Below are 16,366 nucleotides of genomic sequence, written 5' to 3' on the forward strand. Positions count from 1 at the left end.
CCACTATTGCACAATTGCTGCTTTAAAAATCAGTGAGTGTGGAATCAGAGTTCACCACTGGTCAGTTGAATGCCGCGACTAAAACTTAAAAGCCCTTGTTTCGAATTAAAAGCCCTTGTTTCAAATTAAAAGACTTTGTTTCAAATTAAAAGCCCCCCCTAGTATTTCACACACGGCCTAGCCTTATACTAGGTTTTGACCTAGTCATGTGTTACTTTCAGGGGCTGTGGGAAGTCCCAATGGTTGGGATGCATTTGAGGAGTTTAGGGAACATCTCTAAATTGTACCTACAGAAAATAACCTGGTTTACACGCTGCGCCTCTAAACTGCATGAGTCTCTGCATGCACATGCGCCACCCACTACATCAAGTACATTTTCTACCTGTGGGAAGCACTGTATCGTATGATGTGTAAAGACACCAAATACATCAAAGTTGCCTCGTAACAGTCTGGCAGTGTAATGACAAAAAGTATATCAGACAATTCAATCCAGATCTATTTGACAATGGAAAAAATGTTCAATTTCTTTTATTCCTGGAAGGACAGTGGGTTGTCCAGCTCCATAGCAAAGTATATGTTGTTTATGAATCCAGAAAGTTGGAAAGCAGAGGTGGGGAACGTGTAAACCGGGAACAAGGAAGAGGGATCTGGCTGTTTCTAATCTGGGGTGAGGAGGAGGATTCTGTTTCTGAGGATTTTGTAAGCTCTATATCATCAGTAAAACAAGGCGTTTACATAACTTTGAACCATCATGTAGCTGTCTATTCTAGTGGAATTATACTGCTGGCATGACTAACAAGCCTCATACTGCCTACCTTCACTTTTATCAGAATGATGAGGGTTTAGAGAGTTTCCAACCCCAGAAACAGGGCCGTGGAAGGAAATGGACTCTGTATGTAAAGGAAAACAGGTTGTAGAAAAAAAAAAAAGGGTCTTGGTGTAATTTTCAGCCGTGCAACAGCGCCATCACTCTCTCATGAAACGCATCAACAGACTAAGCTGATTTACTCAGTAATCCTCTAATATATCCCTGTCTGTCTGTACAAATGGACTCACTAACTGTCCCATGACACACACTCTCTCCCCCTCCCCCCTCTCCCCCTCCCCCCTCTTCCCCTCTCTGCACACACCCACACACACTAAAGCGAGCATACAGTGTCGGTTCACGTGCTCTCACTAATTTTTAGACGACTTCCCCACAAATGTATTTGCATATAATGAGATCATTTGTCAGTATAACAATAATGTTTAATGCCACCTGTCAGTCTTAGCATTCTCATCATTTGTTATCAGAGTGGTGGACATTGATTTAGCTCCACGCTAATGAAGCCATTGGGATTCAGGACCAGTTAACGTTTGCCAGAACACCTAATGGTGGCGGACAGCGTAGATGTTATTAATATGTTACATGATTTTCCAGACATGATCTAATCTCTCTCAAACTAAGGCTAAGTTCAGTCTTTATAAAAATGAAACAATTTCAGTGGCGTACTACATCACCAGTGTGTGTGTGTGTGTGTGTGTGTGTGTGTGTGTGTGTGTGTGTGTGTGTGTGTGTGTGTGTGCGTGCGTGCGTGCATGCGTGTTTGAGCATGTGTGCTCCTGCTCCCACTCGGGATCTGATTTTGGACAAAAGATGAAGCGGGGTCGTGTGGGGTCATGGTGGCTGGATAGGTGGATGTATGACTGGGTTTTAGGATTTAGGTTTCTCTGACCTTCCCCCCCCCCTGCACACACCCATCTGTCCAGCTGACCAATGGGCTGCGGGCTCAGTGGATCAGACTCTCCTGCCAATAGGTCGCTAATCCTCATCTGAGCATGCTCACTGATTTAACTGGGGCAGAGGCATGACAAAGGGTGCAACTACTATGACGTGCCGCCTAACCCGCTGTAAGTCCGCTGTAATGTTTTTGAATATACATCTGCTCGTGAAGTACAAACCACAGTCAAAAACTTACTATTGATCTTATTGTGAAATTACACAATAAAGCTGGGATTTGCATTTTTCCAAATTGGTGGAAATGCTAATGATACTGAAAATATGATTCATATAACCAACTTTTATGTGGTTAAAAAATGAAAAACTAAATCCTAACCTTCTCACGCTTAAAATTGCATTTTCTTTTCTCATATCTTGCTCATGCGTTACTTACATTTTAAAATAACCGAAAAAGCTATGAATGCATCATCAAACACGTCAAGATAACTGCCATTTCAGGTCATATTATTCCACACAACTGATGGTGTAATGTGATCTAGTTATTAAAGTCATAGGACCTTCAGCCGTACGATATGATAAAACTTGTGTGTGTGTGTGTGTGTGTGTGTGTGTGTGTGTGTGTGTGTGTGTGTGTGTGTGTGTGTGTGTGTGTGTGTGTGTGTGTGTGTGTGTGTGTGTGTGTGTGTGTGTGTGTGTGTGTGTGTGTGTGTGTGTGTGTGTCTCAGTGTGTGTGCATGTACAAACAGTAGTGGCGGGCCGCTCTGTGAGAATGGAACCTAAGACCTCAGATCCCCGGGAGGAGAAGGAGAGGATGAAGATGATTTATGGGTTTCACTGAACTGCACCATATGCCCGCCATAAATCTACACGTACACACCAGCATGCACGCACACACACGTATAACAACGGTTTGCTCACATCAGGGTCAGGTTCAAGCCAAAAACACAACTCTAAACCCAAGATTTAAAAAAAGACAAAGACAGGAATACGACTCTACAAAGGTATCTTCCTGCTCGGCGACCCAGATGTTCTCAGTACTGTTATATTGTCCACTAAATGCATTCATTGTATGGGTTTAGTCATAATTTAACAGTAATTGATTTTTAGGAATTTGTTTTGTCCACGCACGCATAAAACTTGTATTTGGATATTAATTTTAATTTGACATATGGGGTTACACAGCTGCAGTGATTGTTCAATTAATTAAATATTAATGGGGTGGAAAATTAATCGGCAACGATTCTGATAATCAAATAACGTTTAAAGTATTTTTTTAATAGCAAAAATGTCAAAAACTTAGCCATTTGATAGTTTTTGTTTTCAAGTTTTCTTACTTTTTGGGGATATTTTTGAGTTTTGTACAAATTATTTAAAGAAACGATCTGTAGATTATTTGGTAAAGAAAATAATTGTTGATTTAGAGAGATTAAGAGATGCACTGCATAGTTTAAACGTTAACATTATGACTGAACATAAACAGAACGCCATACGTGTGATGTTTTGGGAAGTTTGTCCCCATGAAACTTCAAAAGGCCCATAAGCCCTAAATCACAGCTAATCAGTCAATTCTTTGAGTTCCCTACTGATGTCAGCTAAACAACAAAAGTGCTGTGCTGTTGAAAAAAAAAAAAAGACAAACACATTCTTAATGGATTTCCTTACGACAAAAAAAAAAAGAAAGTCTGATGACATCACGGTGGTGCACAGATCCCAGCTCCTACCACGTTCTAAGTGCTTTTCTGGTGTAACATGAGAGGTCCGCTGCCTACTAAGATGGCAGGTTTAAATTTAGTATGAAGGCGAGCTGAGCTTTAAGGACCACTTTACTGTACGTCGAAGCAGCTGACAGAATCTGTTCACATCCGTCCTGCTTAAAGTCAGTCAGTCAGTCAGAACAGATAAACTCTGAATGTTCGTACAGTTTGATGCCCTTGCTCTCAAGACGGGACATCCCAAATCTCACATTAACGACAGACATCGTGGATATATCTATTTATATATCTATATATCCAGGGAAACAGTCGGTGTATGTCTTAAAACCTCCAGTAAGTTGCAGGATGAATTATGTATGATGTGTACACAGACACAAACATCCTGCTTGTCAGAGTCTATAAGCACATCCACAGGCACACACTTTTGACTTGTCACTAGTGAATAGTAAGTTCATGCTACTGTACATGTGAAGAAAGAAATTAAGATCCTTTACTCGGTTAAAAATAACAATATCACACTGTATAAATACACCAGAAGTAAAAGTACTCATGCAAAGTGGCCTTTTATATCAATATTATTGCCTATTTTATTGGTTATTTGTTGTTCAAGTTTTAAACAGTAGGCAGAATTATAATTTAATTACTTATTTTTTGAGCTGCAAACAATGTGTGTGTTTTTTTTTTTAAAGTTTTTCTTTTTTTAAAGTACAACATTTTAAATTATTTCAGCCTCATTCATGTGAAAATTTTATTTCAAAGGAATAGTTCCACATTTAGGGAAATATATTGATTTACTTCTTTGACAAACTTAACGAAGCGGATCGATACAACTCGTTTGTGTGTTAACTGTTAGCCTACAGCCATCAGGTGGTTAGCGTAGCTTAGCACAAACTATCAACACATCTTGCTGGTTTCATCTGTGGGCCACTTTTTGTCACTGAGGAGTTGTGAGGGAACTAGTGAAAACTCCAGGTAGTTACTGAGCCTGGACAAGAAATAGTGAAGCACAAAACATCCTCGAAAAACAGGAGATTATAATTTTCACAGTTAATCTTTTGTATAGATTAAATAACTAAGATTCGGAGGTGCTCTTTGGATTTGTTGGACGGCGGCTAGGATAGCTGGCTCCTCCTGTTTTCAGTCCTTCAACTAGACTGAGCTAAACCGATTCTGGCTGCTTCATAACTGATGGACAGAAATTAAAGTGGTACCAATCATCCCTCCAATCTTATCTTCCAAATCTCTGGCAGAAAGCAAACAATTTCCCAAAATGATGAACTATTTCTTTTAGGAATATATTAGAAATAGCTTTTAAAAGACAGAATAAGGAAGAAATTAGCACCTTTTTCCCGAAAATTCATGAAAGCAATTGGCCTCCATTAGCATGACCTCAAAGGCAGATTTGTTTTAAGATAATAAGACTTTCAGGACTGCGTAAAAAACTATTTGGTAAGATGCTGATTTCTCCAGTAACAGGTCATTATATCTGCCACATAAATGTGCTGTAATGGAGTAAAAATTGCTGCATTTCGAGAGAAGTGAAAGGACATAGCAGGAGAGAAGTGAAATGATAAAGCGCCATTTGGGTTTCGGGTTTTACAGCATTTAGTAGATGCACTTTGTATGATTCTACGTCTAACTATGGCTAAACTACTTTTCCGCACCTTCCCGAGGGGCTCCGGAGGGCTCAAGGGTAACAGTCGGGGGCCGTTCAGCTTCAGAGAGGGTTGGGGTTGTCTCTGCTTTACCCTCACCTTCAGTTTCACCTTCAGCTTCACCCTCAGCTTCAACTTTATCTCCCTCCTCTGTCGTATCTTCAGCTTCAGAAGCAACACAGGTACAAAAGTCTTCATTAACAACCAGAAACTGAATCTGTGGGAGTCTGAAACTGGACCGCTAAACCCATAATCAGCCCATTAGCGAGAATCATTATTTTCTCTGATAAATCATACCCCTTATTTTTTTCAAATAAGCACACAGTTGTGCCTAATTGTCAGAGGAGACCTTTTCAAAGCAGGCCTCTGCAGTGCAGCCCAATTGCTCAGTCTATCCATGCATCAGCCTTTTACTGTCGGGCCATGTGGAGAAAAGCCCAGTGCTGTCAGGGTTGATGTTGCCACTTTGCCGATCGTTTCTGTCTAACAGCTCGGAGGCTGAGAGCCTCTCCACAGAGAGAATCCCTAATCAAATTCCCTTTTATTCCTGCCTCCCTGAGCTCCTCACCCGGAATCACACTGCATTACAACACACTAACATATGCCCACATCCTTTTCTCCCAGTTCCCTTTGTTTTCTGTCTCGGCTCCCTTTGCTGCTCCATCCACCAGCCATTCCCAGACAAGCCATCACTCCTTTTCTTCAATCCATCAATGGCACTGTTTTTAGTTTAAATAATAAAAAAATAAAATAAAAAAAGGCAGAACTGTGGAAGAATTCCTCCTGTGCAGGTTAGTGTGATGTGCTGTGATGAAAGGACACGGCGACAGAGAGGCCTATTAATAATGAAGCACACGGGGCCCAAGCTGCAGCACCGAGAGGAGAGGAGATGCAGCGAAAGAGAAATGAGTGACTGGAGAGCCAGCTGAACATCACAGGAGAGAGGGGGAGTTTAGGAGACATACAGATGAGGTATGAGGTGAAAACTTAAATTTCAGAAACGGTGCAACAAAAGGGAGAGACGGAGACGAGACGGGAAGAGAAAGGGAGCGGGACAGCACCGCTTCTGCTTCGCTTTGCATTATTACTTACTAGAACCGGAGGGAGAACCAGCAATCGTACCTGAAAGAGAATAAGGAGAGGAAGAGAGGATGAGAACTTGTTTATTTATGCATTCAATTTGCCTAAAGACTTGACTCTGCCTCATTCATCAGACTCAGGTGGCAGAGAGAGCTAAAGAGCTGTTCTGCAAAATAAGGGCTTGTTGTGGACCACCTCTCAATGTCCTGGAGTAATTACTGGCTCTGCACCGCCTCCTCCATCCTCCCTCATTTAACTTGTTACTCCACCCCACTCCCTCATAGTCACAGGCCCTCATCTTATATGTATGTTTTTAAGAGAGCGCTACCACTACCACGCTATGCTTCAATCAAAACTTTTTGCCTTTCTTGCCTTTTTTTTTTTTTTTTTTTACAAGATTCTACTTATAGTAAGCTTTACTTTGCATGCATAATGCAATCTGTAGGGAACAAACTCCTTCGTGAGCCTCGGCCATTTTTTGTGTCGCATTTCAACCGAGCAAGTTGCAAACATTTAAATTTTTAAATCCCACTAATGGGCTTTAGGAGTTTAAAAGGCTGGTGATGCCCTCTGAAGGTGTGTGTCAGGGCCATTAGAACTGGGTTGGAAACAACAGCATGATAAAACATTTTTTTTTTTTTTTTTACAAAGGCTCACAATGGAGCCATTCTCTGCAGTGTGTGTACAGGTGTGTGTGTGTGTGTGTGTGTGTGTGTGTGTGTGTGTGTGTGTGTGTGTGTGTGTGTGTGTGTGTGTGTGTGTGTGTGTGTGTGTGTGTGTGTGTGTGTGTGTGTGTGTGTGTGTTTCTGCTTGTGCCTCTCTGTGCGAGTGTGTCTGTTTGTTTGAAAGGAGAAAAACGAGGGAGGGGCTGCCCTAGATTATTATTTTATCATAGCTAGCTACTGTAGCTGGCTACACTCTCCAAGAGGATTTCCTCCCCACACACTCCCGTTGCTACTCAGCTCTGATCTGCTCTCTGCGCTGACGTGACGACAACTCGGAGAGCTTAGTCTCTTCGGCGCCATGTTTCATTTCCTCCTTTCTTTTCACATACACATACGTCTGTCAAGAATAGTGAGGAATGTAATTCAAAACAACTCCACGCGGATTAATTTTGAGAAACTAAATATATACCGTGATGATACATCACGTCTGATTAGAAGAATTGAAACTAATTGTATCACAATTGTGTAGTTGCATTAATGTTCAGTGCATATTATGATAAAGCAACAGACATCCACAGCTAAGGCACGGGAAAAGAAGTAAGCGGTAATATGTCTCACTAAGGCTGAGACACTAATGTCTCACTAAGACAATCTTGTTCTAATATCTCGACTTCAATGCCAGTTCCTGAACGGTAACTTTTTCGATACCAATTTTATAAAATCCATTTTAACAAAAATAAATCTATCTTTTACATTACGGTACAAATCTTTAGTTTTCATGCAGTTTAGAGGGGGAGAGCGAAACCAAAGTTGTTTTCTATATTTAAAATTAAGAGATTTTCCAGACGCTATCACTAGGCACTACAATTTACTGATGTTCCCTGAATGCCTCACATGCTAACAGTGGGTGCTAGCTTGTTGTCTGTGCACAGAGAAGCCTCCAGTTAATGCAGCAACTCAGACAAGTGTGGGGCCAAAACTTTATTTAACATGAGTAAAATATGGCGTCCTAATCGGAGATCGAGTAAAAAAAATTCAGAAATGTATATATTGGCCAACATTCTTCAACATATCCTTCTTCATATATAGGCTACTGCATATATGGTCTATATATAAAATGATTTTTTTTTTTTAACACTTGCTTTGAAGGCAGGATATTTTACAGTTTAAAGTCCACACTGACATCAGTGCACTGAATCAGTAAACTTCACTAACTGGATTTGAAAAAATCTGAACAACTTCTAATTTACCCCAAAAATCTTACTCAGCATTATGATCTGTTGTGTGGATGAAGCGGAGGTATTGAAATTTGGTACCGAATGATAAGGCTTTTTTTTTTTTTTTTTTTTTTATAGTAGACGAGCACAGAAGCGATTGGATCGGTGCCATTACTCTATCAAAGTTTGGTACCCAGCCCCGTATCTGACTGTGCCAGATTGGTGAGTTGGTGGAACCATAGAGGCAGGTACGTACAGGTGTTGGGAGTTCCGTTGGGTGCCGGCAGGTAGGAACCTGCTTTCCAGGACTTGGCTTTGAAACCCTTCTTGCAGCGCTGGCAGTCCTGGCCGGTGGTGTTGTGTTCACACTGGCACTGAAGGTTCCCATCAATCTGCAGGCACTGGGAGGCATGGAGGTTACACTTACACCTTTAAAGGGAGAGAGAATAGACAGTTGACACATGTGAGATGAAACATTCACGTGTGATGTGTGTGAGGGAGGACGAGTGAGCAGCGGGACAAAGTTGTAATCACACCCAGGTTGTCAGTGCAGTGTTACAGATAACGGATGTTAAAGGAGCCCCATTACACGAGGAGTCAAAAAAGAAGAAGAAGAAAAAAAAAAAGGCAAGTGCAAGTACAGACAGAACACACACCTCTTGTTATAATGATATACAAAAAAGGGGAAACAAAACAAAACAAGAAAAATCTGAATTAAGGTTGTGCAAAAAGTGCATTGTCGGTAAATTAAACATTCCACTTGACAAAGAGAAAGAAGTCATAAAAAAACTATCGAAATTTCCTTTCTTTATGCTTTTACGTGTGCTTATATGTGAGTTTTTTCCTGCGTGCGTGGCCTCATTGGGGTTTCTATGCAAATTTGACAAAGAAATAAGATTTAAATCTCTACAATAAGAACTCTCAGAAATATCATAAGAGATGCCCTTGAGACTCGTTACCATGTTAACTGTCACTTTTGGGTCTCAAATGTTCTCCATTCCTTCTCAGAAGTCACTGGCAGAACTCCCATTTCCACGATGATGTTTGCTGGTACAGTTTGTAAAGTTGCCAGTCCGTCTGATTCTGTGCGGTTTGATTTCACCAGCAGGTGTACTCTTCACACACTGACCGAGTGAAGTAACAAACACGAATGAAACATTTTCCTTTTAAAATGTGACAACCTTGCTGAACGATAAAAGGCCTGATTGATGGATCGCGGCGCTGAAACGCTTTATTAATTCTTCGATTAGTCAACTGATGATCTGAGAAGCTTTGGGTGCAAGTTGGTGAGGATTTCTGATTTTCTTTATCACATATGATGACAAACTTTACTCATCAGTTTAAGAATTTGAAAGTTTTTTTTGTTTGTTTTTTTACAGATCATTTCTTACTATTTACTGAGACTAGATATTACTTACAATTTATTTTAGTTGTTATTGAGAGAATAAACATCCATTTACATAAAGAGTTGCAGCTGTTGAATGTAATTATTCTGTTTGATTATTTTTCAAAGTGTTTCTATGATGTTTCCCACAAAATCTGTTGTCATAATGCCATTTTTTCTTTAACATTTAACTGAATTAACAGACATTTATTTTCATACAAAATATTATAAAGATATAAACCTCTGTAGTGTAGGAAAACGGGCAGCAGGGTGTAATCTGAAAACCGGTCCAAAAGTCGAGTGTAAAATACTTTTGGTCTGAGACTGTTGACAATCTATTTACCTGCTTTTTGTCAATTTGGGAGGAAATTAGTGTTTTACAATTACAGCCAGTGAAATTCGAGTGTCTGTTTGTGTGGCAGTGCGCGCACTCCCGTGTGCAAACTCGACCTCAGCAGAGGGCAGGACCCAGGTGGGCCGATCCAGAGGCTGAAGTTCTGCCAGGAAGGAAATGAGGAAGGATCCTCGGCAGCTACGACTTTAAATTACAGCCTTTTCCAGATGAGCGACTGGACTCCAATCCAGTTTGTTCCACTGGAGTGAACAGCTATCCGTCTGCATCAAATATTCAAAGAATGGCCTCTGTATTCTAGCGAGATGACGGCCTCAATCTTCTTTCCTCTCGCTAATCTACAGCGCTTTCTCATCAATTTATTTGAGGAAAGGGGGGGGAAAGGGGTTGGCCTGTCAACCTCAACCCCAGTTTCACAAAATTACATAAACAGAATAACGATGACTGAAACTTAGAAACACACAGGCAAAAAAAAGAAAGAAAGAATGGAGACAGTCAATCAGCAAGTTGTGTCTCATATCACATGGTTACTCGCAGTCCTATAAATTACCCAGTTCCCTCTGATCACTGGACGAGCTGACAGGATGTGCCGGGGAGAATCCATCCACCGACAAGGCCTTGTTTCCTGCGTGCTTTCTGAAGGACACGAGCTGTCCACTTAGCGAAGACGGAAATTGAACATCTCTTTTTCATGGCGAAAATAGTGTGCGGGTGCGTGAGAGCGAACGTGTGTCAAACGGGACAGGTGTGTGTGTGTGTGTGTGTGTGTGTGTGTGTGTGTGTGTGTGTGTGTGTGTGTGTGTGTGTGTGTGTGTGTGTGTGTGTGTGTGTGTGTGTTTCTGGTTCATGTGATTGTGATGCATTTGTCTGAGGGCGCCTGATGACAGACAACAGATCGGAGAAGCAGAGGCGCGGTGACTAATGCCTGCGTTGAGTGACTGACAGCGCTGAACATATCACTACTTCTCATCTCCTGCATCTTTGGTGATAAATCTCATCTGTCTCATCTGAAAAGTGGAAGCGCCGCCGCCGAGTGAAGGATGTGGACGTTGTAGTTTAAAATCGATAGGGAAGAACAGAGTGATTTTCGAGGTACACCGGAGTCTCGGAGGCCTAATGGCTGCCTCTTGCCAGCATAATTAATTTAAGCATAAACAGGAGAAGTTTGGGTCACCCAGTCTTCTTGCAGGTTTGAAACTTTGTGGACGCTGCATCTCCTTGACCTGTTTTTCTGACTTCTACCTTGCAGTACAGCCCAGGAAGACCAAGAGTACTTCTAGCCTTGCACTCCTTCCGCATGAATGATGTGACACCCCGCCTTTTTGAGCGCAGTGTCTCTTTTGCTGTCTCTCTCTCTCTCTCTCTCTCTCTCTCTCTCTCTTTTTCGGATGACAGCTTGCACTGGGATTTTTCCCCCCGATCCCTCTCGTCAGTCCCTCCACGCACAAATAATACATGGGCACAATCATATGTTAATGTGCAAGATGTCTGCCTTCGCTGCAAAGTCATCAAAGTGGGAGTAGCAGCTCTGAGCTGAAGGAAGTTAAGACGGGACAGCTGGATCCATCACAACCCTGTCTGTTTACTTAGAGGGAGCGGGAGATGAAATGAGAGAAGGTGAGCGGAGGAGACGACAGAGAAGGGCAAGAGAAGGCCCGGAGAGTGTCGAGGAACGGGAGCAAACAAGGGATGCAGATTTATTCCAGTCTACATTAGAAAACCACACACAAGGTGGTGTTTAATTAGCTGGCGTAATTATGGGTCAGTGTTGCTGTTCATCAGTCTGTTGGCTTCGAGGTGGGTTTTTTTGTGATGCCGGGAGCATTTTTGTAACAGTTTGCGAGCGGGTCCCCGTTTTGTTTGGCTTTTGCACACACGCGCACACACACACACACACACACACACACACACACACACACACACACACACACACACACACACACACACACACACACACACACACACACACACACACACACACACACACACACACACACACACACGCACACATGTGGTGCCTGTGGGTGTCAAAGTACAACTTCCTGCCAATAATTTTACACAATTATACTTAACTACATGGGGTGATAATGCATCAGCGTATGCAGCACTGTGCTGGAAAAAAGCAGCAAAAAGCACAACTGCTTGCTGGTAAACATGGATGCGAACAATGTACGTTTTTAGATCTCAGGGCGCCTGTAGTTAACAGGGGTGTCATCGATTGTAGTTTGATAATACAGGTGCCATCTTTCTTCTCAAAACTACATGTGTATTGACCACCGCAGAAAACGTTGGATGAATTAGTTGCATTTTCTGAACCATGTGAAGTGCGTGACACACTGGTCTTCCACGTCAGCTCCAGTACATCTATTGTTTCTAATCAATTCCTTGTATGTAGTTTAAATTGTTTGCTACTGCGACCAATAGAAACTACTGTAAAGTAAAGTGTACACATGGAACACTGAAAGACAATAGCTGAAAAAAAAAGTGTTTTACTACAAAGTTAACGTTTTTTACACGAAGTCGCTTTTACTGTATTTACTTATTTGGCATCTCCAATTTTACAAAACACAATGCTCTGAAATTTTGCCTTAACCTAAGAAATATCTGCAAACGTCCTGGTCTCTGATGTCAAAGTCCTACTAACCTCCAACTCCACCACCTCCACCTCCACCTCCACCACCACCTCCCTACAACTTCTGTAAAGTACAAGAAGACTGAAAGATTTTGCAAGCAATTACATTTCCTCTAAAAGGCATGACAGAAAGCCATCTAGTAGGATATAAAAATAATTTAATGGAGATAGTCTTGGCACATTAAAAGCTCATGTAACATCACACATGGATCATCAACATGTTTTCGTGCACGCGCCATGTTTAGCATCTAATCATAGATCGTCTGCGATAATCTAATAATGAATGTTACTCTATTTCTGTATCTCGGCCCAAACTTGACTGGACGCGTGTTCCTCTGACCGTTCTCTGCTCGGTCGGTCTGTCTGAAGTCATGTCGGCGCTGCGCATTTAACGATACGAGGGCCGCTTGTTTTAGACGGCGGAGACGCAGCAATTAGGGGGATAAATATGAAGAAAGATAAACAAACATCAAGGGGGAGTCATGTGGTGGAGGAGCCAGAAAAAGCAGCTGGAAGCAGCAGTTAATGGGGCTTTCTCGGTCTCTTTACTGCAGTTGACGTGTATTCCTCTATTTCTCTCCGGGGACACAGTTATCACTCCCTCTCTCTTATTTTCTGTTTTTCGCTCTCCTCCCACTGTATGTGTTGCTTTTGCTCCCGTAGCCGTCCTCCAGTCTTTCCCTTTCGCTCTTCCTCTCTAGTTTTCCATTTTATTCGGATTTATTTCCGTTTTTCTTTCTTTTCCCCTTTCTGTCAGTCTATGCGGCCGTACTCTCTTTAGCCCTTCTGCTACCGTCCGTTGCACCACCGTTCACTGAGGAGTGCATTGGGTAAATTGGGGTTGTGGACATGTGTCTGAGAGGAGAGAATAGAGGGTGGGGGTGGGGGGTGGGGGCTGAGCAGTCAGTCCAGCGGGGAGTAGGGCGGTTGTGTTAAAGCCCTGACAGTCCGCCCGCCTCTCCCGCCTACAGTGGTGAGGAGCAGGAGGAGGAGCAGGAGGAGGGTCTGCATTGACGTGCTCTGACCTGCGATGACAGATCGCATTGATGCGGCTCTGACCCGGCAGGAGGTCTCCCTCCCCTTCGCCGCTATGTTCGATCAACCGTCACCGAGAAGGCCCTCTCGCCACTCGCAACAAGCCTTTCTCTTGGAAGAACAAAACACACAACTCGCTACACAAAGTGCTGTCGGAAAAGTAAAGTAGATTGAGAGCCTTATGGACAATGAGTGCCAGGGTTTGCTTTCATAGAAAGACAGACTTAAGACTCAAAGCAGGACTCACTGAAGACATCGAGAAATACCGTCTGCAAAACACTAATTACTTCTTACAATTATGTTGTATTGAGAAACTTAATCACTGCCTTGTTTATGTTTACAGAATTTTGTTTTCAAGTGAATGAATCTCGCGTGGTCTGCTGTGGACGATATGGCCCTGAAATAATATAATTATTCTTTATTTCATGTTTGACCTTCACCGTGCAACAAGACGTGCAGAGTTTGACACTGGGAAGTGTTTTCACATTCATCTGGTGAAGGAGGGAAGTTTCTCTGTGTTCACATTAAAGCTGAATTTAAAGGTTCCATAATGTAACGATTCAGATTTTCATTGCATTTTTATCATAAAACAGGTCTAGGTGCTATAAATATTGTGATAGTTTTAGAACGTTTAGTTCATGGTGAAACACACAGCCCATATTCAGCAACTGCAGTGTTTGGATTTCTGTAAGTTTGTGATGTCACAAACTCGTGTCATATGTCCGCCCTCAGCATAGCCTGCCGTCAGCCAATCAGAATAGAGGGTCATAGATAGCAATGAATCTTAGAGACGGACACAAATCAGCCTGTTCTTGTTTGAGCTCCAGAGAGTATCTTAACAGAGGATATGTAAAACCATATTCAGATGTTTTTTGGTACTTTAAACCACAGAACCATCTTTTATCAAGACTGAAAAAATAACACTGGAAAAGTGTAAAACATGGGACCTTTAAAGACATGTACATTTCCACAGGATTATGACATCACGACTAGTTTGGAGACATATTCAGTCCAGTTAAACTTTAAAACTAAGAAATATTTAAAATGCATAGATCCTGGAGTTTTCAATAAGGGAGAAGGAGTAGATATAATTTAAGATATTTTTCACTCGCTAATTAAACTTTTTGCGCAAGAACCATATCAGAGAAAAATGATTATTCAGAGCAGAATATTTTTATATTTCCTAAAACATATCTTGAGGTGATCTTTAAGAAGGTCCATAAATTAAAATGTAGTTGGTGGAGGCCTGGCTGTAGAAAAACAGAGTCATCCAACATCAGTTTATCCCGAGCACGGCGGGAAGCGACCAAGCGTTGAGTGGGAGTTGCATGTAGCTGAGATCATTGATCAGCCGCACGCCTTATTGGCTTTGCTGAAGTCTTTATCACCGCGTCCCCTCCCACTTCCTCCCCCGCCTCGCCTCGTAAATTCAGAGCGGCTAATTGGACATGACTGCGTTTATGTTCCAGCTTCATAAATTTCTTTCTCTGAAGGGAAAAGATTGATTTTCCTTGAGTGCAGCCCTCCGTAGCGGCGTGAGCTTCTTCAAACGTTCCCCCTCCACCACACCTCTCTCCACCGTCCTCCGTCTCACACGTGCGCTCCCACTCTCTCTCCAGACTAAACAGGTAATCTATAACTGACCTCCCCTGCAGTCGTGTGCTCTGCGGGAATTACAATGTGCCTCTTTTCATAACCCCAAAAGCTCTCTCGCATATCTCTATCAGCCCCTCCCACTCTTCCACGTAGCAAAATTTATGAAATTGTTTTTAACAAATTATGGCTCCAAAGCTCATTATCTGCTATTATTTAATAAGGCTGCAAGTCACAATGATTCGATTCCATTTAATTAATCAATTAGTTGTTTGGTCTTACGAATGTCAGAAAATAGTGAAAAATGTTTCCCCGAATCTAAATTCCAGTCTGAAATGTCTCTTTGTCCCGACCAGCACTTTATAGTCAAAATATATAAGGTTTATTTATCAAGTAGGACTAAAGGAATCTGAAAATAGTCACATTTTAGAAGCTGGGATTTTTTCACACAAAAAAAAGATTCAATCTGAATAATTGGTTATAAAAATAGTTTGTGATTAATTTCTGTCAATCAACTACCCAATAAATCAACTATTGCTCTTGTTACGTTTCCTAAATCAGTCCTCCTTTCCTGTCTGCCCTCTCAATCTTTTTGTAGTTTCTCAGTTTTCAATTTGAGGATGCTATCGGAGCATCTGAGGAAACGGGAGACAGACCGAAGGATCTGTGTGTTTGGCATTTCCCATTCTTTTTTAATTCAACACGGGGCACACACACGCTAAATATGTTCACTGTCGAGAGGGCACTGGATGTTTTTGGCTCTGGAAATAAAAGCGGAGTGAAACGTCCAGCAAAAAGGCATCTTAAATTATTCAAAGCGCAGCAATGACCTTGATTGTCTTTGCAATCCACACCCTGTGTGTGTTTGTTGTGTTGTCTCATCCTACGCGGTGTACGGGAGATGTGTGATCTCCCTGGTGTGTTTGTGGGATGATTCATTATTTCAGCACGGTATTAAAAAGTGTGTCTTTTAATTTGTGATGCTGCACTAGATTGTGGGATGGAGAGCGAGAACGACACAGAGAGAGACTGTGTGGGACGGAGCTTGGAAGTAAATTATTTACACAGGATACAGTAAATGGCTGTTGCGTGCGCTTAGACCTGAAAGCGGCCCTCTGATTGGTCGGTTTGGGTCACGTAAAGAGCAGCCGGTAAACTCGGCCCCACTTTGAGGTACCTGCTCTCTGAAGTATGTACTGTATGCACAGGACTAAATAGCTAAATAATGGAGCCTGGGCACATCCTGTTCTCCGGTCCAGACCTCAGAGCACTGTTCTCATGAGCGCAGCTGAGAGTGAGAGAGCGCTGCACTGGAACAGTT

At 42.1% G+C, this 16,366-nt stretch overlaps 1 protein-coding gene across 1 annotated transcript in view; it reads right to left on the reverse strand.

Annotated features, from left to right (window-relative positions):
* The window catches only part of ntng2b (netrin g2b), a 69,310-nt gene that overhangs the window by 23,969 nt on the left and 28,975 nt on the right, over window positions 1-16,366 (reverse strand). The window contains exons 4-5 of the mRNA XM_069715651.1: window positions 8,306-8,478; window positions 6,180-6,209 (exon numbers count right to left, since the gene is read on the reverse strand). Coding sequence (XP_069571752.1) covers window positions 6,180-6,209; window positions 8,306-8,478 — 203 coding nt within the window. The remainder of the gene's footprint in view (window positions 1-6,179; window positions 6,210-8,305; window positions 8,479-16,366) is intronic.

This window comes from Brachyistius frenatus, unplaced genomic scaffold, assembly GCF_029030835.1.
Source record: "Brachyistius frenatus isolate BFR_SWC_R1_liver_20210118 unplaced genomic scaffold, ASM2903083v1 Contig_146, whole genome shotgun sequence".
NCBI classification, from domain to species: Eukaryota; Metazoa; Chordata; class Actinopteri; family Embiotocidae; genus Brachyistius; species Brachyistius frenatus.